At 42.6% G+C, this 26,883-nt stretch overlaps 1 protein-coding gene across 2 annotated transcripts in view; it reads right to left on the minus strand.

The window, feature by feature from the left end:
* Nucleotides 1-26,883, minus strand: part of LOC126234357 (dehydrogenase/reductase SDR family member 11-like) — a 78,697-nt gene that overhangs the window by 41,670 nt on the left and 10,144 nt on the right. For both annotated transcript variants that reach the window (XM_049943044.1, XM_049943043.1), the window contains exon 2: nucleotides 18,148-18,313. In XM_049943044.1, coding sequence (XP_049799001.1) covers nucleotides 18,148-18,313 — 166 coding nt within the window. The remainder of the gene's footprint in view (nucleotides 1-18,147; nucleotides 18,314-26,883) is intronic.

Here is a 26,883-nt window from a genome sequence, read left to right on the forward strand (position 1 = left end):
AATTAATTTAATCTTGTCCTCACGATCCCCGCGGGATCGATGTGTAGTGTATTATGCTATATTCTAAGAGTCATAATTTAAAGCTGGTTCTTGAAACTATGTTAGTTTTCCGTCTATCCTCAGGAGTCGGCCAATTCACCTCTTTCAACATATCTGTGGCTCTTTCCCGTGGGCCAAACAAACATAACAAACCTATGACCATTTTTGCTGCCCTTCTCTATACACACTCGATGTTTCATATAATCCCATTTGATACGGATCCCACACACTCGAGGAATATTCCAGGATGGGCCACATGAGTGATTTGTAAGCAATCTCCTCTGTAGATTGATCGAGATTCACTAGTTATTTACTAGTAGAACGAAATCTGCTACCTACTTTACTAAGACGGAGCCCATGTGATCATTTCTTTCCATGTCCTTACGAAGTGTTACACCTAGGTATTTCTATGAGTTTACCGATTCCAGCTGCGACTCAGTGATATTATGTTCATATGACACTACGTTATTTTTTCGTTTTCTGAAGTGCGCAGTTTTACATTTCTGAATATTTACATCAGGCTGTCAATCTTTGCACTACTTTTAAATCTTATGAAGATGTTACCGAACGTTTTGCAGCTTCGTTCGGACTGTGCTTCACTGAAGACAACTGCCGTGCGGAGTGGCCGCGCGGTTTGAGACGCCGTATCACTGACTGCGCGGCCCCTTCCGCCGGAGGTTCGCGTCCTCCCTCGAGGATGGGTGTGTGTGTGTTGTCCTTAGCATCAATTACTTTAAGTAGTGTGTAAGTCTAGGGACCTATGACGTCAGCAGCGTGGTCCCTTAGAAATTCACATACATTTGAACATTTTTTAAAGACAACATCGCCATCTGCGAGAAGTTAGCATTGTCCTCAAGGTCATTAACATGCATCATCAAAAGCAAACGACCCAACGCAGTTCCCTGGAATACGCCCAAAGTTTCTTCTACTTATGTCGATGACTATCCTCCTAACACTCTGCGTCCTTCTTACAAAGAAATCCTCACTTCTGTTCCAAATTTTTCTGATATCCCATACGATCGTACTTCTCATAAATGGAGGTGTGCTACTGACAAGGACCAGCGGTGGGATCGACTGCTTGAAGCCATCTATACAGGTATGTAGGTTAAGATCCCAGGCATCACACACTACAGCAATTCACCCTGATATGGCCTCGTTTGCGAGTAACTGATGAAACCTTTCTTTGGAATTTTGTCTGTCACTCAATAGCGTTAAAAAAGGTGCACTGCACAGTGTTGTAGTGTCGTGTAATGGACAGGATAATAGCTTCACATAAGGAAGTTATGAGTACGAATCTCGTGAGGAGCAGTGAACTTTTTTTTTACTTCCATGTCTTTATCGAAACGACTTTGACCATCATTTTATCCAATTAATTGATTTAATTGCAATTTTTTATTCCCATTCCTTAATCAGATAATTTTAATCATAATATCAACTTCTTCATTTGCTCTCATTTTTCTTCCAATCATTCATTTTCCACCTGAAATCTTTGTTCACGTGTCTTCGATTAGTTTTATGTATTAATTTCAAATTAATTTCTTTCGTTTTATGATCCTGTTCTTTCGTCCACTTATTACGTCACTATATCCACTTCCCATTTTGCTTCAATTTCGTTTTACTTATAAAACCGACTTTCGTTTAAACCTTCATCTGCTTTAGTTTGTCCATAGGGCTATAGATTTTTAGGTTATGTTATAAATGCTAATATGATAATTACCGTGCAGAACGAATTGCACATCTGGTAACGAAAAATACATTTTTCACACCATTGCACAGTCAATATAAACAGATTACTTCGTGTTTTATTTTTTAACTGGCAGATCGTACTTTTCAAATAATTGATGATAGATAAATATAATCAAATTCACAAAAATTCCGATTTGAAAAAGAATGACGTTAAGAAAAAATGAAACAAATGAAACAGTTCATTCGGTGATTAAAATGATGTGACAAAGGAATAGAAAGAAATTGCATTTGAATCAATTAATAGAATAAAATAATGATCAAAGTCATATCGTTAAACATTTATAATAAAAAATTACTGCTCCTGGCGAGATTCGAACCCACAACCTCCTGTATAAAAAAAAGGTATTATTCTATCCACTATACCATAATACCACTGTTGGAATTCTGTCGTTTTCAGTGTCATTAACCATAGCACAAAATTAAGATTTTTTTAATTAGTCGCAAACGAGAGCCCACTAGGTTGAATGGCTGCAGGATGTGATACCTGGGATCTTAACCTACATCACCATATAGATGGTTTCAAAAAGCCGATCCCATCGCTGGGGAGATCTCGTTTTGAGTCACATGATTTTCGAAAATCGACTAATACTGCATGCACTTCACTGCCTTGAGCCATGGATTTCGGAATGTCATGTGAGAAAACTGCAAGTTATGTTTCACGTGATCGGTGTTTTCGAAATCCAAGCTGGTTAGCATGGAGGAGGTCGTTCCACTCGAAAAGTGTACTAAGTGACGTGTGTCTCGGACAAAGCATACATCGGCGAAACTGGAAAGATAATAAAAGAACGCGTTAAAGAAGACGTAAACCATTTTACTTTCAGCGGTAGCGCAGCCCCAAGAAAAATGTGAGAGGTTGTGGATTTTAAGAACTTACGCCCGCAGGTAGCATAAAGTAGTATTTACAGAACGAAAGTCCTTGAAACAGTCCAAATATCGAAGAATGAGTGTAACAGTACCGTCTTCGTGGCAACGCGCTGTCAGTATGTAAAAACCCAGCCACGGCGAGTGAGGAACGTAAACAGCTACCAGGAAGCAACGGAGGCTGCAGAACAACAATAGTGTTTTGGTTTCCCCCCCCCCCCCCCCCCCCCCCGTTAGTCAGTGAGTGATTTCAGCATTTACCCAGTAACGACCGTCCAGGATAGCAATTGGAAGATATTTACCCAGTAACTGCACTTCTCCGAAAAGGCGCGGAAAATAGCCTTTTGTAATTAAACGCGATGCTGTCTTTCGACAGTGTTCAGCCATTCTGGGACATCACTGGAATCCTGAAAATAGGTTTCAGCGGAGGGGTCGAGACGTCAGCTAGTGCAGAAATCTGAAATGGTACGTGCTGCGGTCAAACGACTCAGAAGGTTTTATCATAAATAACAACTGTGACCAGAACCTCGAGACTTAGGTAAATAACTTCTCGTTCTAAACTGATGAATCAGGAGTTGTTCCCTTAGTTGATGATACAAGCATCGTAATGAAGTTACGTAGTGTTGCACAGAAATAAAGAGTGAATAAAAGAAATTATCTAAAAAAATATTGTTTAGTTTTCTGGTAAAGTTATATAAAAAATGGTTCAAATGGCTCTGAGCACTATGGGACTTAACATCTGACGCTTCCCACGCCCGGGTTACCGGGTTCGATTCCCGGTGGGGTCAGGGATTTTCTCTGCCTCGTGATGACTGGGTGTTGTGTGATGTCCTTAGGTTAGTTAGGTTTAAGTAGTTCTAAGTTCTAGGTGACTGATGACCACAGATGTTATGTCCCATAGTGCTCAGAGCCATTTGAACCATTTTGAACTTAACATCTGAGGTCATCAGTCCCCTAGAACTTAGAACTACTTAAACCTAACTAACCTAAGGACATCACACACATCCATGCCCGAGGCAGGATTCGAACCTCCGACCGTAGCGGTCGTGCGGTTCCAGACTAAAGCGCCTAGAACCGCTCGACCACATCGGCCGGCTCAAAGTTATATCACTTTCTTTGAAAAGAATCATTCCATTTAACTTTATACTATACTGGAAACAGAGCATAGCAAAAAGGAACGTGTAAATCTCATTGTTCAATATTTTGCTTGTGCATGTCAATAATAACTATTGCCTATTATATAGCCCTCAAATATTTTTGATGTGGAAAACTTCCTCTGTGTGACCTGATTTTTGTGACGAAATCACTTTGGGTACTTACTTTAACTTAGATTGTCTTAAAATATCGCAGTATTAACCACACAGTCCGTCACAGTAGCCGAGTGCCCAGCTTGGTTATCTGTCAGTCAGAGAATATATATAAATGACCTAGTAGATAGTGTCGGAAGTTCCATGCGGCTTTTCGCGGATGATGCTGTAGTATACAGAGAAGTTGCAGAATTAGAAAATTGTAGCGAAATGCAGGAAGATATGCAGCGGATAGGCACTTGGTGCAGGGAGTGGCAACTGTCCCTTAACATAGACAAATGTAATGTATTGCGAATACATAGAAAGAAGGATCCTTTATTGTATGATAATATGATAGCGGAACAAACACTGGTAGCAGTTACTTCTGTAAAATATCTGGGAGTATGCGTGCGGAACGATTTGAAGTGGAATGATCATATAAAATTAATTGTTGGTAAGGCGGGTACCAGGTTGAGATTCATTGGGAGAGTGCTTAGAAAATGTAGTCCAGCAACAAAGGAGGTGGCTTACAAAACACTCGTTCGACCTATACTTGAGTATTGCTCATCAGTGTGGGATCCGTACCAGATCGGGTTGACGGAGGAGATAGAGAAGATCCAAAGAAGAGCGGCGCGTTTCGTCACAGGGTTATTTGGTAACCGTGATAGCGTTACGGAGATGTTTAATAAACTCAAGTGGCAGACTCTGCAAGAGAGGCGCTCTGCATCGCGGTGTAGCTTGCTCGCCAGGTTTCGAGAGGATGCGTTTCTGGATGAGGTATCGAGTATATTGCTTCCCCCTACTTATACCTCCCGAGGAGATCACGAATGTAAAATTAGAGAGATTAGAGCGCGCACGGAGGCTTTCAGACAGTCGTTCTTCCCGCGAACCATACGCGACTGGAACAGGAAAGGGAGGTAATGACAGTGGCACGTAAAGTGCCCTCCGCCACACACCGTTGGGTGGCTTGCGGAGTATGAATGTAGATGTAGATGTAGAATCTTGGTTCAAAAAATGGTTCAAATGGCTCTGAGCACTATGGGACTTAACTGCTGAGGTCATCAGTCCCCTATAACTTAGAACTACTTAAACCTAACTAACCTAAGGACGTCACACACATCCATGCCCGAGGCAGGATTCGAACATGCGACCGTAGCGGTCGCGGGGTTCCAGACTGTAGCGCCTAGAACCGCTCGTCTACCCCGACTGGCAATTTTGGTTCGATTCCCGGTATTTTTCTTTGGTAGGAGTAATGGTACGGGGTACACTCAGGAACTATTCGACCGATTTGTAGTGGTTCCAAGGTCAAGAAATCCAACAGTCAGGGGGAGGACGGTGTGCTGATGAGATGCCCCTCCGTACTGAATCCGATGACGCCATTGGCAGAGAATGACATGGCGATCAGGCGGTCCAGTTTGACCTGTCTAGGACCAGAACGTGGAAGTTTACTTTTAGTTTATTACAAACTACTCTATAGATGGGGCAACCACACCTAACATAAAACATAATTGATGGCTTTGGCCACAATATTATGGAAGGTGTTATTAGGAAATTAGAATTAAAATGAATGAAAGTTCACATGACAGCACTAGACGTAATTGTAGTCCTTTCAGGGACCCACTATCGGTTTTGCACCTTGAAGGTCCATCTTCATGTGCATTTCTCTATAAAAGAATTACTTTCTTTGTATAGTAAAAATCGTAGACATTTTTTTTAAAAGTCTTAAACAACTTTCATCATAAAAGCTATTCTGTATAGCTACTGCTAAACGTCGTTGTCATAAACACACTGTGCGGCGGCGGGTAAAAATTCAGATTGTTCGATTCGTTATGTCATTATGAAAGACACTTAATTTGTCTGTGTGTGCTTCACACTTACCTTCGGCGTTTACAAGAGTCTGAAAACTATTTTTGCTGTCAGCCAGAAAGTGATGGTGAACATACTGACCATAATTTCCAGTCTGAAGGCCACATCACCCTTTGTGCTCACGGAATGAAAATGTTCCTACTTGTTATTTATTCAGCAGGATCAGAAACCATTACTATAAATAGAAGTTTTTGAGTTTTAACTGTTTAATACACACATCAAAAAAGGTTTGCATCACTTCGGCTCCGAGAGTTTCGGAACTTGTACAGAAAATAGGAACAGAGTTTAACATAAACATAATTTCCGCCATTTTTATTGCGTATGAAAACCACATATTGCTTGTTGTACCACCATACAGCGTGACCTTCAGGGGTGATGGTCCAGATTGCTGAGCATGCCGGTACCTCTAAAACCCAGTAGCACGTCCTCTTGCATTGATGTATACCTGTATTCGTCATGGCATACTATCCACGAGTTCATCAAGGCACTGTTGGTCCAGATTGTCCCACTCCCCAACGGCGATTCGGCGTAGATCCCTCAGAAATGGTTGGTGGGTTACGTCGTCCATAAACAGCATTTTTCAATCTATCCTAGGCATGTTCGGTAAGGTTCATGCCTGGAGAACATGCTGGCCACCCTAGTCGAGCGCTGCATTCACGTATCGTACAGCCGTTACGGTGCCCTCCGTGACCATCAGCGGCGAACGCAGGCCCCACATAACGCCACCCCAAAACAGCAGGGAACATCCACCTTGCTGCACTCGCTAGACAGTGTGTCTAAGACGTTCAGCCTAACCGGGTTGTCTCCAAACATGTCTCCGACGATTGTTTGGTTTAAGGCATATACGACACTCATCGGTGAAGAGAACGTGACGCCAATCCTGAGCTGTCCATTCGGCATGTTGTTGGGCCAATCTATACCACGCTGCACGGTGTCGAGGTTGCAAACATGGACCAAGCCATGGACGTCGGGAGTGAAGTTGGGCATCATGCAGCACAGTTTGAGTCGTCCTGTGACTACACGAAAAACGATATTCAACATTGTGGCGTTGGTGTCAGGGTTCCTTCCAATGGCTCTGAGCTCTATGGGACTTAACATCTGTGGTCATTAGTCCCCTAGAACTTATAACTACTTAAACCTAACTAACCTAAGGACATCACAAACATCCATGACCCTGGCAGGATTCGAACCTGCGACTGTAGCGGTCACGGGGTTCCAGACTGAAGCGCCTAGAACCGCACGGCCACAGCGGCCGGCTCAGGGTTCCTCCGAGCCATAATCCGTAGGTAGCGGTCATCCACTGCAGTAGTAGCCCTTGGGTGGCCTGAACGAGGCTTTTCATCTACAGTTCCTGTCTCTCTGTACCTCCTTCATGTTCGAACAACATCGCTTTAGTTCACTCCGAGATGCCTGGATACTTCCCTTGTTGCGATCCCTTCCTGTCATAAAGTAACAATTCGGACGCGATCCAACCGCGGTATTGATCGTGTAGCGTGGTTGAACTACAGACAACGCGAGCCGACTACCTCCTTACTGGTTTAATTACTGGAACTGATCGGCTGTCGGACCCCCTCCGTCTAATGGGCGCTGCTCATGCATGGTTGTTTACACCTTCGGGCGGGTTTAGTGACATCTCTGAACTGTCAAAGGGACTGTGCCAGTGATATAATACTCACAGTCAACGTCTATCTTCAGGAGTTCTGGGGACTGAGGCAATCCAAAACTTTTTTTGATATGTGTATATCGTGTAAAACTTCAAAAGTAAAAAAATATAATAATATTCCTAATGATAATAATAATACACCTATCGGAATCAGCACTGTTAACAGTTGGGAGGGAGCCTCTACGGTAAGTTCCAGGTCAAATGGTCTATCACCCTGATTTCTAATCAATAAAAGGTAATTGCTCACCTTAAAAGTGGAAAATACTTGCGACGCGGTTTCGCCAACATTATGGGCGGCACACAAACATATACTGCTATGAAATCTAAGCGATCGAGGACAGTCTAGAGTCCTCGCAAGTTCGTTTCCTATTTGTAGTGAAAATGCCCTCAAGTCTGCCCAATCTGATGTCCTTTGAGGCACTACGCACGCAGGAGTAGAACTGACGCGACAAGATTGATATCTTCCTACTGCCCCAGTGGCTGTATTTGTATAGTGGCACAGCGAACCGCTAAACGGAATGTCTAATATCAGCCGCCCCCAGGCACAGGTAGCAGCATCTAATATTAATTGACAGCTCTGTCGTATAATAACTTACAATCTTAATTTTTTTTATAAACAGAGTTAAGTTCGCTTAAGCTACTGAGAAAGTTTTAGCTCACTGCATTTAAACTTTGCCGACTGGGGTTTTTAGAAAGGAACCGACAGTAAAACATGATTCTGAACAACCTCTTTAAGTTTCCTTGTGATCATTTTTATTTACAATATAGTACGAGTATTTAATCTTGGTAAAGCTGTACTATTGCATGAATGTAATTGAGTGCTGTAATTAGGACTTCCAATTACAAATACAGTGAATAATCTATCATGAGTCCGCAGCTCGTGGTCACGCGGTCGCGTTCTCGCTTCCCGAGCATAGGGTCCTGGGTTCGATTCCCGGCGAAGTGGCTCTGAGCACTATGGGACTGAACACCTGAGGTCATCAGTCCCCTAGAACTTAGAACTACTTAAACCTAACTAACCTAAGGACCTCACGCACATCCATGCCCGAGGCAGGATTCGAACCTGCGATCGTAGCGGTCGCGCGGTTCCAAACTGAAGCGCCTAGAACCGCTCGGCCACACCGGCCGGCCCCGGCGAAGTCAGGGATTTTCATCTGCCTCGAGATGACTGGGTGTTTGTGTCGTCCTCATTATTTCATCATCATTCATGAAACTGGCGACATTGGACTGAGCAAACGTTGGGAATGTTGTGTCTAGACCATACAGCCTAGACACAATGCTGTAGCCGATAGGGCACGCAAGGCTAACGCAGACGGGCGTGAAGTCTGGAACATGAGAACTTATAAATGAATAAGAAGAAAAGTACGTAGATGCTTGTTACTTAACTTTTAATTAGTCCTTGGAATACATCTCTCTTGAATATTAGTAAGCTATAGGCACTGATACAAATGGCGCCTTGCTAGGTGGTCGCCATTTAACTTAGCAGAGGGCTATTCTACTGTCTATCTCTCGGCAATTGAGAGCAAGGCTTAGCACGTCCAATCGCTAGCTATGTTGTCCGTACAACTGGGGGCGAGGTCTCCTCAGTCTCTCGAGACCTGCCTTGTGGTGGCGCTAGGTTTGCGATCCCACAGTGGCGACACGCGGTTCCGACATGTACTACAGGACCGCGGCCGATTTAAGTTACCACCTAGTAAGTGTGGTGTCTAGCGGTGACACCACAGGGAATTTGTACGGGCGCTGATAACCGCGCAGTTGAGCTCCCCAAAACCCAAACATCATCATCATCATATGGACATTTTCGTTCCAAATTTGGTTTTCAGGAGCTGACTCGAAAATTAATAGAGGTAGCTTATGGGTGTCACATAGTTAACGTTTTTATATGAAACTGAGGCTACACACAAATTTTCATCATTCTGAGCCTAATGATCAGCGCGTTCTATTTTTCGTAAAAAATGCCGATTTCGACCAAAACATTGCTTAGATCAAGTAGAGACTTGTAACTTTTTATTCTGACATACACTTGCATATTCTGATCAATTTTTAGCTCTCTATTCTTGTTATGCATGGCCATTTATTTTTTCTTAAGATAGTATATCTCGCCTAACACATTCATTTCAACGTTCTGAGACTTAAAAATGTTAACATTAATATACGTAAGTATACGAAGTTTGGGAAAGTTATTTTAAATTTAATTTCACTCTTAGATAATGTTGCAATCCTTTGTATGTTAAATACAGGAGCGTTATGATGACGTGGTACTGGTGGTAGTGAACTGGGGTAAATTTCGGCACACTCGCTCGCCTCTGTACCTTTTACAGGGACTACAACGCTTGAAGAAACTTTTGCTAGAAATGCTATGTTATAGGTGCTGTTGATCATCGATTCTCATACTCATTACTTACAAGTGAGCACTTCATGCTTGATGAGAATTACCATGTTCCAAGTTGTTGCAGCTATAAACAATACTGAGTGATCCCTCAACGGCCATCATCAAACTAAAAGACTGTTAAACAGCGATGGTCGGCGTACTAAATAAAATCCATACACCGAGAAAATATTGGTGTGGAAGTTCCTTTAAAGAAATAATGCGGTCCATCAAGAGCCAGGAACCATTCATTAAAGTAATTCAAACGGTTAATCAAACGTACCGCAGTGTAGGGGTCGGTAGCTACAGGCTTAGAGTGAAAATGTAAGCAGAAGTAGACCTTGGTAAGAGTGAATATGGATCCAGGAGTGCCCCTAACGTAGTGACAAAGTGTCGTAGCAAGAACATTTGACTAATTATTTTACAATAAACAGCTAATGAGCTCATATGTATTGTCATTCATTTTAATTCTAACTTGCCAATAACACCTAGCGTAATATTATGGTATGAAAGTTCCAGTTCCATGAATCACTTGCTTTACTAATCACACAGGGATTTTCTGTAGGTGTAAATAATATCGTATGGTCATTCGACAAAAGAAAACTCTTAGCACGCCCTAATAAGAGCTGGTACTTTCGGTTCTGAGCAGCTCACACCAGTGGTAAAGCAACACACGATGACAACGGAGGCAGCACAGTATGTCACAATTTTAATTTACTTCCTTCCTATTGTAGCATTTTAATTATAGACATTTCTGATTTTCTGTGATTGCGTATAATTACAGCATGTTGTTTCATATACAACATATGCCTTTTTGAACATTGAAATGCTTCTGACTCGAATAAACCAATATACCCGGGGGTTTCCGTAAGAGAGTGCAAAAACATAACAGGACATAAAGGTTGCTCCACTGCACAATTTGGGGTAGGGAACCTGAGGTCGGAGAAGCCAGCGAAAGGAGATAATAAGAATACAATCACATACTGCGTACTTTTTTTATTTACATTAGTTAGAGTTAGCAGCAAATCCCATCACTGACACAATGAACGTACCATTTGTACTGCATCTTACAAAATGTGCTAAAGCTGACGGCCATCAACCTCACTGCAAGCGTGACATTGGCGAACAAGATTCTGACGCACCCTGACCAATATCCCTGGTGCGTTTCGAATCACATCACAGTCAGATACAATTCTGGCAAGTAATTCCATCTCCGTATCTACTGGGGTCTCATACACGAGAAGCTTTAAATATCCCATGGGAAATAATCCAGGTGATTCAGGTCAGGTGAGCTCGCAGGCTATGGAATAGGACCTCCCCTTCCAATCTAGCGAACACGAAATACCGGTACTGCTCCATCGTATTGCACTGTACGTCTCTGAATAGCACTGAGTAACGAATGGGTCTGTCGTTTATTCATAGCACGTTCTGTCATATGGATAATATAAATACGATACAACAGAGCCGCCTTATGGACAAGTTAAGTAAACAAATCTGTTACTATCGGTTATCCGTCTTGAGCTGACTGCAATCTAATTGAAGGAATTACACATGCGCGTTTCGCTTTTATTTATAAAGAATCTCCCGTGGTCGTTGCTGTTTCTTACATATTCTGCTCCTTATTAGCAGCAGTTGGTGTCGAAAAACATGAGAAACAGTTTAAGAAAGTGATGTGTAAATAATGCAGCGCAGTGCAAGAAATACTGCATACCGGCAAAAAGTGCCAAGTGCAAATATGGAATGAAGTTCTTCGACACCAACCGCTGCTTGCAAGGAGGGAAAGAGCAGAATATGTAAGAAACACCAGAAACCACGGAAGATGCTTTATAAATAAAAGTGAAACTCGTCTGGTGTAATTCTTTTTAATCAGACTGCAGTCAGCTCAAGATGGATAACTTGTAGTAACAGACTTTAACAGCTGGCTGCCGAAGATGACCATGCAAACAAAGGTAAACAAAACTTGCATCATGACTTCCTTGTAATCAGGTTCGTCCTCCTCTTTTCCTTGCAGAAAATAAAGAATGTACGTGTAAATATATAACACGGTACGTGTAAACTTGTACTGATGTTAGTTGTAAATAAGCTGATAAACAGTAATGTTAGACAAAGCGGTAGACATATTTCATAAAATTTCGGGCGTGCAGCCGCATAAATTTGACGTCTTCTTCTAATATTTCGGCTGAATACCGTCCCGCGTGCAGCCGAATAAGCTTGACTTCTTCAATGCGGCTGCGGCTGCACGCCCGAAGTTTTATGGATCAGTATCTGCGCCGCGAAAATATGAAGAAAGCGGTAGACATGTTTACTTCCACATCTCCTTAAGGTGGCCCCTCTGGCCCCAGATTCCCTACCTCAAATTGTTCAGTGGAGCATTCTGTATGTCCTGATAATTTCTACGGAAATCCTGTATAAGTGTAAAACTGTACAGGTACTTGATATCAGCATCTGAGGCTCTGGCATTTCGCTGAAGTAATTAAGAGTTCGCATCTCTTCGATACTATTTACTTTTTACAGTGTGTTCGTTGTTGCGTTGCAAGCGTAACTCGAATACTGCTGGGATACGCTGAACGTAACACACTGCGCCACAGACGGGTACATGACAAACAGTCATTTACCGGCAGGGTGTCTCAGCATACGCAGGCGTAGATTGGTTGGTTGGTTGGTTTGGGGAAGGAGACCAGACAGCGAGGTCATCGGTCTCATCGGATTAGGGAAGGATGGGGAAGGAAGTCGGCCTTGCCCTTTGAAAGGAACCATCCCGGCATTTGCCTGGAGCGATTTAGGGAAATCACGGAAAACCTAAATCAGGATGGCCGGACGCGGGATTGAACCGTCGTCCTCCCGAATGCGAGTCCAGTGTCTAACCACTGCGCCACCTCGCTCGGTGCAGGCGTAGAGACGCGGCGTCCTCGCACTTGTCCAGCATGTTAGTTTAAGAGTTCGTGAAGCGGCTGCAGGTGCGGCGTTCAACATCACCGTGCAGAGAAGTGGAAACAGCGATGACGCGGGACAGGGGTAACTAGCCGGCTTCAAGAGTAAGGAGAGGAGGATAGTGTTTAACGTCCCGTCGACAACGAGGTCAAATTGGTTCAAATGGCTCTGAGCACTATGGGACTCAACTGCTGTGGTCATCAGTCCCCTAGAACTTAGAACTACTTAAACCTAACTAACCTAAGGACATCACACACAGCCATGCCCGAGGCAGGATTCGAACCTGCGACCGTAGCAGTCGCACGGTTCCGGACTGCGCGCCTAGAACCGCGAGACCACCGCGGCCGGCCCCAACGAGGTCATTAGTGACGGAGCACAAGCTCGGATTAGGGAAGGATGGAGAAAGAAAGCGACCGTGCCCTATCGAAGAAACCGTCCCGTTATTTCCCTTAAGCGATTCAGGGAAATCACGGAAAACCTAAATCGGGAAGGTCGGACTCGGGTTAGAACTGTCGCCCTCCCGAATGCGAGTTCGCACTCTCGCTGGGCAACTTCTTATTTGATATTTGTATGGAAAGTACGTTTTTAATGGCAGTCCAACTCAAGAATAAGTCAATTTCTCTGGATGCTCACAAACTGTTTCCCACTGCTTGCAGGTTGGTGGCCTTAGAGCCTTAAAACAAACATCGTCCGAACAGGCCTTGAAGGCCCAACGTTACCGACCAGCCGCCGCATCATCCTTAGCCCTAATGCGTCGCCAAATGCGGGTACGGAGGGCATGGGGTCAGCACACCGCTCTTCCAGTTGTTGTCAGTTCTCGTGACCGGTGGCACTAATTCTCAATCAAGTAGCTTCTCATCTGGACTCACAACGGCTGGGTGCACCCCACTTGACAACAGGACTTGGTAAACCCGGACTGTGATCCGTCCAAGTGCTAGTCAAGCCCGACAGCACTTAATTTTGGTGCTACCACTGCAGCAAGACTGTTGCCCTCAGAGCCCATAGCGCTGCTAATAAACAGACCTTCTCTGATGATCACAAATTTTATAGTCTTGCCTTCGTTGAATTGGATGTAGACCATTGCTGGCATTACGTCATTTCACATGATTCAAATGGCTCTAAGCACTATGGGACTTAACATCTGGGGTCGGATCACTCTTCTAGACTTAGAACTACTTAAACCTAACTAACCTAAGGACATCACACACATCCATGCCCGAGGCAGGATTCGAACCTGCGATCGTAGCAGCAGCGCGGTTCCGGACTGAAGTGCCTGGAACCGCTCGGCCACAGCGGCCGGCCATTTCAGATGAGTAAACCCTAAAATAATAATATTCTTTTCCTTACTGCCTCCCCAACATTTTCTGCGTATATAGTGCAATCCGAAACGCAGTCAGGGCATAAGAAACAAGTTAAAATTCGTCTGAAACCCAAACCTAACATTCCATGCATTCTGCCCATTTGCCTCTGTTAGTCTTCAGATGAGCGACCACTGTAGAGTATTCTTTTTCTTTAGATAGTACACTTGAAGTTTTGTCCTCAATAAAATTTGTATCCGACTTCGAATGACTGAAATATTATGTTTCTTATGATTTTCTTCATTATCAACAACAAAATTTTCGCTTCTGTTTCGTTTGAGTTCGCTACAGCTTTCTTCTCGTTGATTGTTTCGAACGTTCCCTGTATGAAGGCGATGTTAGCTACCTAACAGATTCATAACATGCTGATTTTACTAGAGATGGTGGCTCCTGATGTGGCTTCTTGATTCTGGGAGCTGGTTAGATACCATTTGGGCTAACATTTATTCCGTTGTTTGCATCTTGTGCGTCAGACTAGTGCTGTGCTGCAGTCATTTTTTCTAGCTATATGCCTGCTACATGAGAAGAATCCCGTTTTGTAGAGGCCGTTTATAGCATTTTAGACTGTTGTTCCTCTCAAGCAGACCGCTCCAAATAACTTTGTAATCAAAAAACTGAACTTACTACATGAGCTGTGTTATTTTCCCACCTGGTTTCTGTTTCGTGCGATAACGTGTTTTCAACGGTCCCATGAATTCCACGCAAGAAGATGCATTTTATGGGTGAAATGAGATGATAAACAGATCATTGGATAGGGGTTTCTCTTGCTTAGACTGCCACACAAGTATCAGCACCTTAGGATCAGTATCAGACGGCTTCACATAGTTCACAAAATTGTTCAAATGGTTCAAATGGCTCTGAGCACTGTGGGACTTAAAATCTGAGGTCATCAGTCTCCTAGAACTTAGAAATACTTAAACCTAACTAACCTAAGGACATCACACACATCCATGCCCGAAGCAGGATTCGAACCTGCGACCGTAGCAGCAGCGCGGTTCCAGACTGAACCGCCTAGAACCGCTCGGCCACACCGGCCGGCCACAAAATTGTCATACCACATAGTAAAAATATGAGTCTCAATCCAGCTTATTGGGTGGAAAGCTGAAGTTGTACTAATATGGGACAACGTGTCGTAATATGCGGTACTGTCGCGTACTAGGATACCTGCGGTATCGCCTATTTGGGATAAGTCACCTTGCGATAAAAATCTAGCCTCCAAGTTTCGTTGCTTGGTTCGAAGGAAGATTTATTATAGTGAACTAAAGAGTTTCTTGTGAAGAATAGAATCATATGAATATTGTTGCAACATCTACTCAACTTGAGACATTAAAGCACTAAAAGCACATACACTCATGAAATCCAACAGTTTTAAAATCAAGGATTCTCAACATTATCCTTCTCTGTAATGGTCCTATTGTCATTAATGTGCGCCTCAGGCACTGTGAGAATTAAGTTCTGATACTTTCCAACAGAGCTGAGCACTTAGTTTAGTTATAATCCAGCTGTCTCACATTAGCGAACTCTCCCATGCAAGGCCCTTTCCTCTTCATTTAAAATCATTTTAGTAATGGTTGTATCTTGTGCGTATTTTAAAAACAATGACACATCAGAATATTAGCAGTCTTTTTTGCAATTAAATTCTAACTGCCGTAATGCAAAACGAGTGTATTCTCTGTTAGTCGGTGGCGGTACTTTTATACCCGCAGTGGCCAAAATCACTGAATATCAAAGAGAAAGGAAACTTAATTTCCATCGGAAAACCATATTCTATTTTTGTTCTGTTAATTGGCAGGTCTTGCAGTTTCGTACCTGCTTATCTCATTCGGATCATTAGAGACGTCCTAGCCGATTTTAAGAAATATTGTCAGAATGTAAATTCATTAATTCAGCCCTTTATGCTAAATGCCAACGGCCTTGCTGCAGTGGTAACACCGATTCTCGTCAGATTACCGAAGTTAAGCGCTGTCGGGCTGGCTAGCACTTGGATGGGTGACCATCCGGTCTGCCGAGCGCTGTCTGGCAAGCGCGGTGCACTCAGCCCTTGTGAGGCAAACTGATGAGCTATTTGAATGAGAAGTAGCGGCTCCGGTCACGAAAACTGACAACGGCCGAGAGAGCGGTGTGCTGAACACATGCCACTCCTTGTCCGCATCCAGTGGCGCCTACCGATGAGGATGACACGGCGGCCGGTAGGTACTGTTGGACCTTCATGACCTGTTCGGGAGCAGTTATGCTAAATAGTGGAACTTATTTTTTCGAGTACATTTGTAATCTTACTTCGAGATCAAAGTTTCTGAGCTCGCCGGTAACCATTTATTCAGTTTCATCTTAATGGTTCTTTATGCTGCATTTGCTTTCCCATTATCGCTGCTACTTCTGTGCAGTAGACAAGACGTCCGTTTTATCTAAAGTCACTTACTCCTCAGAACAATATGCTCTCAATTCTGTAAGATTAATGACCCTGAAATATCTTGTATGAATTTTGTTTGAAATTTCACGGGTTTGGTTCAAATGGTTCAAATGGCTCTGAGCACTATGCGACTTAACTTCTGAGGCCATCAGTCGCCTAGAACTTAGAACTAATTAAACCTAACTAACCTAAGGACATCACACACATCCATGCCCGAAGCAGGATTCGAACCTGCGACCGTAGCGGTCGCTCGGCTCCAGACTGTAGCGCCTAGTACCGCACGGCCACTGCGGCCTGCTTCACGGGTTTTGTGATACAGTTATTTTTATCTCATATTATGACATTTGTCTTAAAGACTGCAAATAATATGCACCAGTGGTGTACTCATCAAGACAAGAGAAGCTACTACAGAAAGGCCGTTGGCAATAACCACGATGGCGACATAAGAATATTGGATTGATACGATATAGCACTGTCTGTGTTATTCCGAATTACGATGCAATGTCCCTGTGGAGATGCAAGGAACATTGCACCGTAATTCGGAATAACACAGGCAGTGCTATATCGCATTTATACGCCGGCAACGGGCAAGCGACTTTCAAGTACAATGTCTCCCCTGTATGGGAATACACATAATGGATGTACGAGTATAGGTTGTAGGCACATGGTTGACGACATGTGGAAGTTTGGGACTGACTGTGAGTCATGCTCGGATAGCCTAATGGTAACCGGCACAAATTTTCATTGTCGTCTTCCCATTACACAGCTGATGGTTCTCCATACTCGCAACTGCGAATAAATTTCATGTATGTTGGTCAGATGCCAGAACCGAAGTGTGATAAACGAGTGACGAACAGACACTTTGACCGCGAGCTACTTGCACAGCGACACTTAAAGTCTCCCGCGGACCATATATAGCGCTGCCTGCCGATTCATTATATTTTTCACGATCGCTATCCATAGCCTATACTCTCGTATATAATGTTTAATTGGTATTAATTTGCAGTGTTGTGCACAGTACGGCCCGCTTGAACGGTAGTATGTTGCCGCTATAATCGAATGTGTGAACAAAAGGAGGGAAAGTGTTTCCACAGTCGTTAACTTGACTATCTATACACACCGAGTTTTATTTTATGGACTGTAAATAAGTGAATTTGTTGTTGAAGACAAGAAGAAGAAAAGACAAGAAAATAGCCGTTTAATGTACTTAGTCTCTTAAGAAGATTTTGCTGCAGAACTAGTTACAATATGGAAATAATAGCAACAGTCATAAATATAAGTCTACGAACAAAAATCCTATACACAAACGATCGAGGTAAGCACCTATAAACAATATTTAACCATCCTCCCTGTGTATTAAATGTATTTTTTGGCAAATAAATCAGGTACTAAATTTAAATAGAGGTTAATATTAACGTAAACCCCATTTATTTGAATAGTCGGTTTGTAGCGCTGCTATCCCTGAGGAACGGTATCAGAATTGTATATCAACTGGCTTGTTCAGCACCATAGCGAGTTATCGTACGACATAGACAACATACAAATACCTGGGCTATTTAAATAAACTAAGCTAAACTTGCTAGCTATGACACTCATTTGATCAAGGTATGCTGACTAACCTGTAAGCTGAGAGTCAGAGAAGACGCCAGCGTTGTTGACCAGGATGTCGACGCGGCCAAGGTTATCCTTGAGCCAGCGGAAGGCCGCCTCTACGTCTCCCTCCTTGCTCAGGTCCGCTTCGACTGCGTGCAGCTTGCCAGGGTACGAGTGGGTCTTGGCAATAGCCTGAAAGCAAGAAGTGTCCCACAAAACGTCTGAAATGTGTGAATTCTGTAAACAATAGGGCTCCACAGATATAGTATTTCACTCGATTCAAAACGCAACAGATACTGAAATAAAAGCTTGCGAAAGAGACAAAAGTGAATGAAAAATCATGGCATTCCTGAGCGTGTCAGCTCTCGATGTGAACGTGCAGAAAGGTATCTTCACTTCCAAGGACAACTGTTCACCGTCCGTGCAATAACTGGCAAAGGATGTTGTGGAATCTAGAATACTGCTGGGCAATTATTTTAAAAATATCAACATTAAAAAATTCAAACATCAGCCTACGGATAAATTTACATAAAATGCAACTTCGTCAATGGCAGAAGGAAGGGTTTCTAGAAACACTGCAAAAATTAGGCCTGGAAATGGTCCAGTTCCTCTGTAAATGTCTGTGATAACATGACGGATATATGGCGCATAGTCAAGAGGTTTAAAAACAAAACGTATGTTGACAACCTCTGAGAGACTGTCACAGGCTGGACGGAAGACTTTGCAACTACATCGCGATCTGTTAACCTTGAAACAATTTAATTTGATCTCATAATCAGGGATCAGTTTCTATACATTCCCATTACAGTGGGAAGCAAGAAACAACACAACGACGTCTTTAGTAGGGCCCGGTCATATTTTTCTCCTGAACTATAAGCCGAAATTTACAAGAATTCATGCACTAATCCAATTATAAGAGTAGAAAAACGATTTTCAGTGAGCATATGATGTCATATTTACAACTTTTTTACTATTACGTCATACTTTTGCCAAAAATACATATACTTGTTGTATCTTTAAGAGCACAAAAATAAAAAAATGAGAAAGCTGCTCACACAATATTCCTTCAAGGGATATTGTCAGAAATAAACACAAAAACTGGTACAAAGATTTCTTTATCACGGCTGTAGTAGACAACGACTCGAAGCCAACAATGGCGGCTTCCGACGTAATAAACATAGCATTCGTGGTCACACTATTCCGACTGAACACAAATGGTTCAAATGGCTCTGAGCATTATGCGACTTAACTTATTAGGTCATCAGTCGCCTAGAACTTAGAACTAATTAAACCTAACAAGGAAATCACACACATCTATGCCCGAGGCAGGATTAGAATCTGCGACCGTAGCGGTCGCTCGATTCTAGACGACTGAACACAAACTCAGTCTTGTTCAACATGCCGAAAGCAAAGTATTAGAATAGCATGAAGTGGCGAGGTTTTGTTAGTGATTTTAGAGACAAGTTCTTAGGCACTGACGGAGAAATATTATTTTGTAAATAGTGTGAAGCTAAATTTAGAGCAGAAAAGCGCCCTAACGTCCACCAATACTATAATAACTCCAAATGCAGTAGCTGTCTGAAGAAAAGTGCTGAAAATGGCAGCCGACAAACGCTGTTATTTCAGCAGACGGGTCTGTCTTCAACTCTGCAGTTGTTCTTCAAGGACTTGTGTTGTTTGCAACATAAGATTGGAGAAGCCGAGGAATCCACGCAACACATCGAGTCACAGATCAATCTTCATTGAGAAACAAATATTTATCCGTGCGCTGCTTAGAGTTTCTCAACAAAATACTAATCGGCGTTGCAGACCAGAAGGTCTGGGCACTCGTAGATGAAACCATTGACGTTGGTGGGCGTTACGTTGCAAATGTTGTTGTTAGTGTTCTGTAAGTTGACGGACCTGGGGAAATGTTCCTCCTGATGCCCTCCCTAAGGCCCTCCCTCGAGGGTAAACAACTAGACAGATGCCATTTGACTTGGTAACTTCGTAAAGTTAGTGTGGCCGGATGGTGTGAATACAGACAACGTTTTGCTGCTTCGTACATGGCTAAAGTAGCCAAAGGGTTTCAGATTCTCTGCCCCGGTATGGCGTACGTCACGTGCCTGGCACATGAGATCAAATTACACTGACATGGGCAAATTAATTTCCTGTGCTAAGAAAACCTATGTGAAAGCTATGCTAAGGGCGCATAAATTCAAAGCACAAGCACCTCTCGAAATCTGACAGGAAATCCAAAGAGATTCTCTTCGTATGAAAAGTATACCAACGGCAAGACGCAATCAGTACTCTCACTGCACGATAACAATGGTGATGTTATGACGACAGAACTACTGAAGCAGAGTCACTAAACAGGGTTTTCCTAAATTCCTTCACAAAAGGAAACGGAGTAAATTTTCGAGAATTATAATGAATAACAACTGCCAACACGAGTAACATAGAAGTAGACATCCAAGATATATCGAAGCAGCTTAAAACTCTGAAGAAAGGCAAAGCCTCCTGTACAGATTGTATACGAGTCAGTCATTTCAGAGTATGCTGATACAATAGCTCCATTTTAGGAATCATATACAACTGCTCGCTCGTAGAAAGATCCGTACCCAAAGACTGGAAAGTGGTACGAGTCAATACTCACGTGTGTATGGAGTATCGTCTCAGTTGTGTAACTGGATTCGAGATCTTCTGCCAGAAAGAACACAATTCGTAATAACTGGCAGAATGTTGTCGATTGAAACAGAAATAATATCTGGCGTTCACCAAGGAAGTGTTACAGACCCTCTGTTGCTCCAGATCTACATAAATGGTTCTGGAGACATTCTGAGCAGCCCTCTTAGATTGTTTGCAGATTATGCTGTCATTTACCGTCTTGAGAAGTCATCAGATGATCAAAACAATTTACTAAAGATATCTGTACGGTGTAAAAAGTGGCAATTGACTCTAAATAATGAAAAGTGTGAAGTCAGGCACAAAGTACTAAAAGGAACCCGCTAAATTTCAGTTACACGATACGTCACACAAATCTAAAGGCTGTAAACTCAACTAAATACTTAGGGGTTACAATTACGAACAAAATTAAAGCAATAACAGCCCTCGGTCGCAAGAATTAAGTCTCTTGACCTGGTTTCGGCACTACTATGAGTGCCTTCATCAGAACTAAAACATTCAAACTGACTTGTCACGTATAAAATAAATATCTAGCGATAAATCTTTAGTCACAAAATTTTTAAAATAGAATACGTGGAAGGCAAGCCGCTACGGGCTGCTGACATATGTCGAGCAACAGGTAACATTAGACCCGCGTTTTACTTATGATGAAGGCACTCGTAGTTGTGCCGAATCCAGGTCAAGAGACTTAATTTTTGCGACCGAGGGCTATTATTGCTTTTTATTTTACTCTGTAAGCGATCGCTGACTACGCAGCAATGTTTAAAACGTTAATTACGAGTAACTCAAACCGGAACGATCAAATAAATAACGTTGTGAGGGAAGCAAACCAAATACTACTAGTTATTGGCAGAACACTTGGAAAATGTAACATGTCTACTAAAGAGACTGTCTACACTACGTTTGTGCGTCCTCTTTTGGAGTATTGCTGTGCGGTGAAGGATTTCCACTCAGAGTGTGAAAATATTTTGTTGACGCCCTCCTGGAAAGGGAGAAATGATCATCATAAAGAAATAATTGAAAGCGCAGCTCGCACGGAAAGATTTAAGTGTTCGCTCTACCCGCGCGCTATTCGAGACTGGAACGGTAGAGAAGTAGCTCAAATGCAGAGATACCTTGGATGTGTACTTGGTGTGCATTAACGCCAACTTTTCAGTGGCATCAAAAGCCATCCAACGACTGGAAGCTGCTCGTAGTGAACTGTGTGGCGCCCTGTTTATTGTGCAACAGGTGCAGATTTAGTCGGGTCGAGCCGCTGGTTATGTGTCTGAGAAAGTGAACTATAAATTGCAACTTGTTCTCCAGCGGAAACCTGAAATTTCACAATGTACAAAATTAGTGACAGTCTTTCTGGGACAGTCACAACATTTAAAGATAATGTACCAAAGCTAGAAACTGAAGACTGACAGGATGTATAAAGTAATTTGGAATATTTTAAACAAGTAGTATGCAGTAGTAAAAACGTGGTGTTATTATTTGGATAGGTTTTATGACTAACCTGGTGCTTTTTTCTTTTTTTAGACACATGGTGACATATAAAAAATAATAGCTAGTTAGTTTCGAAGGCCCGCCCGGTTGGCCGTGCGGTCTGACGCACGGCTTTCCGGGCGGGAAGGAGCGCCTGGTCCCCGGCACGAATCCGCCCGGCGGATTTGTGTCGAGGTCCGGTGAACCGGCCAGTCTGTGGATGGTTTTTAGGAGGTTTTCCATCTGCCTCGGCGAATGCGGGCTGGTTCCCCTTATTCCGCCTCAGTTACACAATGTCGGCGATTGCTGCGCAATCGTACGCGTAAACCACCATTACTCTACCACGCAAACATAGGGGTTACACTCGTCTGGAGCGAGACGTTTCCTGGGGGGTCCACTGGGGGCCGAACCGCACAATAACCCTGGGTTCGGTGTGGGGCGGCGGAGGGGTGAAGTCGACTGCGGTAGTCGTCGTGGGGTTATGGACCACTGCGGCTGCGGCGGGAACGGAGCCTCTCCGTCGTTTCTAGGTCCCCGGTTAACATACAATACAATACAATACAATAAAATACAATAGTTTCTAAGACTGGAAAAAGTATGTACTATACTCACAATTTGTTCAGAAATGAGTTTCTTGTTACTTGGTACATAAAAAATCAACAAATGTTTTTAAATAAACTTATAAAAGGGCATATTTTATGTTTAAAGCCATATTTATATAATTTGTAGGTTATGAATGCTTGCATATTCCGTTGACTTCTAGGCATTTAAAATCCGGAATTTAGTCGTCAGAGACTGAGAACAAGCTCGGATTAGGGAATGTGTGGAACCAAGTAGCATCGCTTCATTTTTTAAGTAGCCATTGGGGCGTTTGCCTTAACCGATTTAAGGAAATAACGTAAAATCTAAATCACGACCGTCGGAGGAAGATTCGAACCGATGTTCAGTGTGCTCGCTATAGTGCATCCTCGCTTGGCTTTTCCTTTGAGCGAAATTGCAGTCAAAGAATCTCTGAAACCGATCCAGGGGTTGAAAACATTTGCATTACACACTGACCGCAAATTTACCACCAGATGTTTTAAAATTTCAAAACAGGAGATATTCTTTACAAAGAATCCACAATCCCTACTTATACAAAATAGACTTATTTTATGCCTTTGGATCATTGTTCATTTATATAGAAATTAACAGTTTCTGGCAATGTCGCACAACTTCCGATAGGGTTCTAGTCTTTATATTTACAAAGCTTAAAAAGTTTTATGACTTAATTACAATAAAAAAAGTTCTATAACACACTATATGAGGTGCGACAATAAATGAGACTGATTTTCTTTGCAAGATGTGGCAACCCTGCAGGCTTGCGTAGACACAATATCTTTGACCTTGGTCTATAAGCTGCTTCTAGTCCAAGTGGCATATCGATGCAACTGCTCAGTCGTGAGTTGTGCTGTAACGAGTTAACATGGGCTTGTGTCTCTCGTCACGGAAATGGAACTCCATAATATTGCGCAACGTTATGCCATTTCTTTTTGCGTTAAATTGGGTGAAAACGCGACGACAACTTACGGTAAGCTTCAGAAGGCTTTTGGAGAGGAGGTTATGTCAAGAGCTCAAGTTTTTCGTTCGCATAAAATGTTTAGTGAAGGCAGAACGAATGTTGATGATGAAGACCGCAGTGGACGACCATCAATCTCACGGACCGTTGTCAAATTGGCCAGGGTGCGTGAACTCGAATGATCTGATCGAAGATTATCCTTGAAAATGATTGCAGAAGAACTGAACATCAATCGAGAAACGGTTCGTCTAATAATAACTAAAGATCTTGGTATGAGAAAGATTTGTGCACAAATGGTCCCCAAAAATCTCACATAACAACAGCTAAAAACACGGAAAAATGTGGCATCCCATCTGTTAGAGCAAACAGAAATCAATCTAGAATTGTTGAACCGTGTTATCACTGGTGATGAAAGTAGGTCTTTTCAGTACGATCCAGAGACAAAACGCGAAAGTTCGCAATGGTGCTCAAAGGGATCACCCAGACCAACAAAAGCTCGCATGTCAAAGTCAAAAGTGAAATGCATGCTTGTGTGCTTCTTTGATTTCAAGGGAATTGTTCATAAAGAGTGGGTGCCTCCTGGACAAACAGTTAACCAATACTACAACAAAGAAATTTTCGAAAGACTTTGTAAAAGATTTCTTCGTGTCCGTGCCATCATTGCTGATAATTGAATTTTGCATCACGACAATGCGCCATCCCATACTGCTTTGTTAGTACAGCAATTTTTAACCTCAAAATAAATTTCAGTACGACCACAGCCACCTTGTTCACCAGATATCGCTCCGTGCCGCTTTTTTCTATTTCCAAGAGTCTGAACGGTGGTCAAAGGACACCATTTTCAAACGACACAAGATGTCCAAAAAGCTGTGACGAGGGTCTTGGAGGATATTACAGAAGATGAGTTACAGAAATGTTGCCATCAATGGCAGAAGCGCTGGAAAAAGTGTGTGTAATCAGAAGGGAACTACTTTGAAGGAGACAACACTAGACTAAAACGGTAAGCAACATTTTTTTTCACATCAGTTTCATTACTTTATTGTCGCACCTCGTATGTCGTAGGTACATCTACATCTACACATTCTCCGTAAGCTACGGTACGGTGCGTGGCGGAGGATGCCTTATCACCGCTAGTCGTGTCCTTTCCTGTTCCATTCGCAAATAGAGCGGGAAAGCGGTTATCTATGAGCATTCGTATGAGTCCTAATTTCTTTCATATATTCGTGGTCATTACTCCAAACATACGCTGGTGACAACAGAATCGTTCTTAAGTCAGCTTCAAATGATATTTCTTTAATTTTTCTCATCAGCTTTCCTAAAAAGAACGTCGCCTTCCCTCCAAGGATTCCCATTTCGGTTCCGGAAGTATTTCCTAACACTGTGTTGTTCGAATCTACCGGTAACAAATCTAGTAACCTGCCTCGGACTTAGTTAATTCCCTTAACCCAGCCTGGTGTGCAACCGAAACACTCGAGCAGTACTCAGGAATACGTCACACTAGCGTCTCCTTTACAGATGAACCACACTTCCCGAAAATTCTTTCAATAAACCCAAGCCGGTTATTCGCCTTCCAAAGCAATTTAATATTATTGTTGTTTATCGACTGGTGTACAGTAGTTCAGCGAGGTTAAAGAAAATTATGGGTTTTACAAGTCAGATGATTTTAATTTTCGTTCCTGATTAGTTGATCTAAACATAGATTTTTAAAGGTAAGTGTTAGTGTGCTGAAACGTCCATGTATTGTCGGGTTCAAGGTTATTGTGATGCTACAGTAATTGCAGCAAGTTTTATAGCGTTAAGAATATTCTGTCAGAATTATTGACATACTGATTTCGATACCATAAGTTCAGTAATCGCAGCAACATCTGTATCTGCAGGCATGATTCAAAAACGGTTTTGAAGTTCGTCCTCGTGGACGGGGAACGGTATTACTTAAAAATTATCATAGTTCATTTCAAGCAATTACATTACGAGGTGTGGCTAGAAAAAAATCGGACTAGTACTGGTGAAACAATAAAACGAATGCAATAAGGCTGAAAGTCGCGTGGCCTGTCACGTGAATCTCGCTTCGCCTACTGCTCGAGTTTCATCTGCCTCCTGCACTCAGTCTGCCCGTGGCGTCTGTTTTAAGTAGTTGACGTTTTGTCTGTGCGTCGGAAAATGTTGAGTGTACAGAAAGAACAGCGTGTTAACATCAAATTTTGTTTCAAACTAGGAAAATCTGCAAGTGAAACGTTTGTAATGTTACAACAAGTGTACGGCGATGATTGTTTATCGCGAACACAAGTGTTTGAGTGGTTTAAACGATTTAAAGATGGCCGCGAAGACACCAGTGATGACACTCGCACTGGCAGACCATTGTCAGCAAAAACTGATGCAAACATTGAAAAAATCGGTAAACTTGTTCGACAAGATCGCCGTTTAACAATCAGAGCAGTGTCTGAGTTAACAGGAGTTGACAAGGAAAGTGTTAGGCAGATTCTTCATGAAAGTTTCAACATGAACAAAGTGTGTTCAAAAATGGTTCCAAAGTGTCTCACAATTGAACAGAAGGAACGCCGAAGAATGATTTGTTCTGACATCCTGGAAAACATTGAAAGTGATCCCACCTTCTTACAAAATGTTATTACTTGCGATGAATCGTGGTTTTCTACTTACGATCCCGAAACTAAACGCCAATCGATGCATTGGAAAACTCCTGGTTCTCCACGACAAAAAAAAAGCACGAATGTCAAAATCGAAATTCAAGGCAATGATGATTGTTTTTTTTTTTTTTTTTTTTTTTTGACATCAAAGGGATTGTGCACATTGATTGGATACCAGAGGGGCAAACAGTGAATCAGCATTACTACATTAGCGTCCTGGCTACCCTACGTGAGCGAGTACGGAGAAAACGGAACGATTTGTGGAGAAAAAAGTCATGGATCCTTCACCAAGACAATGCCCCAGCTCACAGTGCGTTGTCAGTGAAGACGTTTTTGGCAAAACACAACATTCCCATCTTAGATCATCCACCCTACTCACCTGATTTGGCCCCCTGTGACTTTTTTCTTTTCCCTAAAGTCAAGTCAGCTTT

This window comes from Schistocerca nitens, chromosome 2, assembly GCF_023898315.1.
Source record: "Schistocerca nitens isolate TAMUIC-IGC-003100 chromosome 2, iqSchNite1.1, whole genome shotgun sequence".
In the NCBI taxonomy this organism is placed as follows: domain Eukaryota; kingdom Metazoa; phylum Arthropoda; class Insecta; order Orthoptera; family Acrididae; genus Schistocerca; species Schistocerca nitens.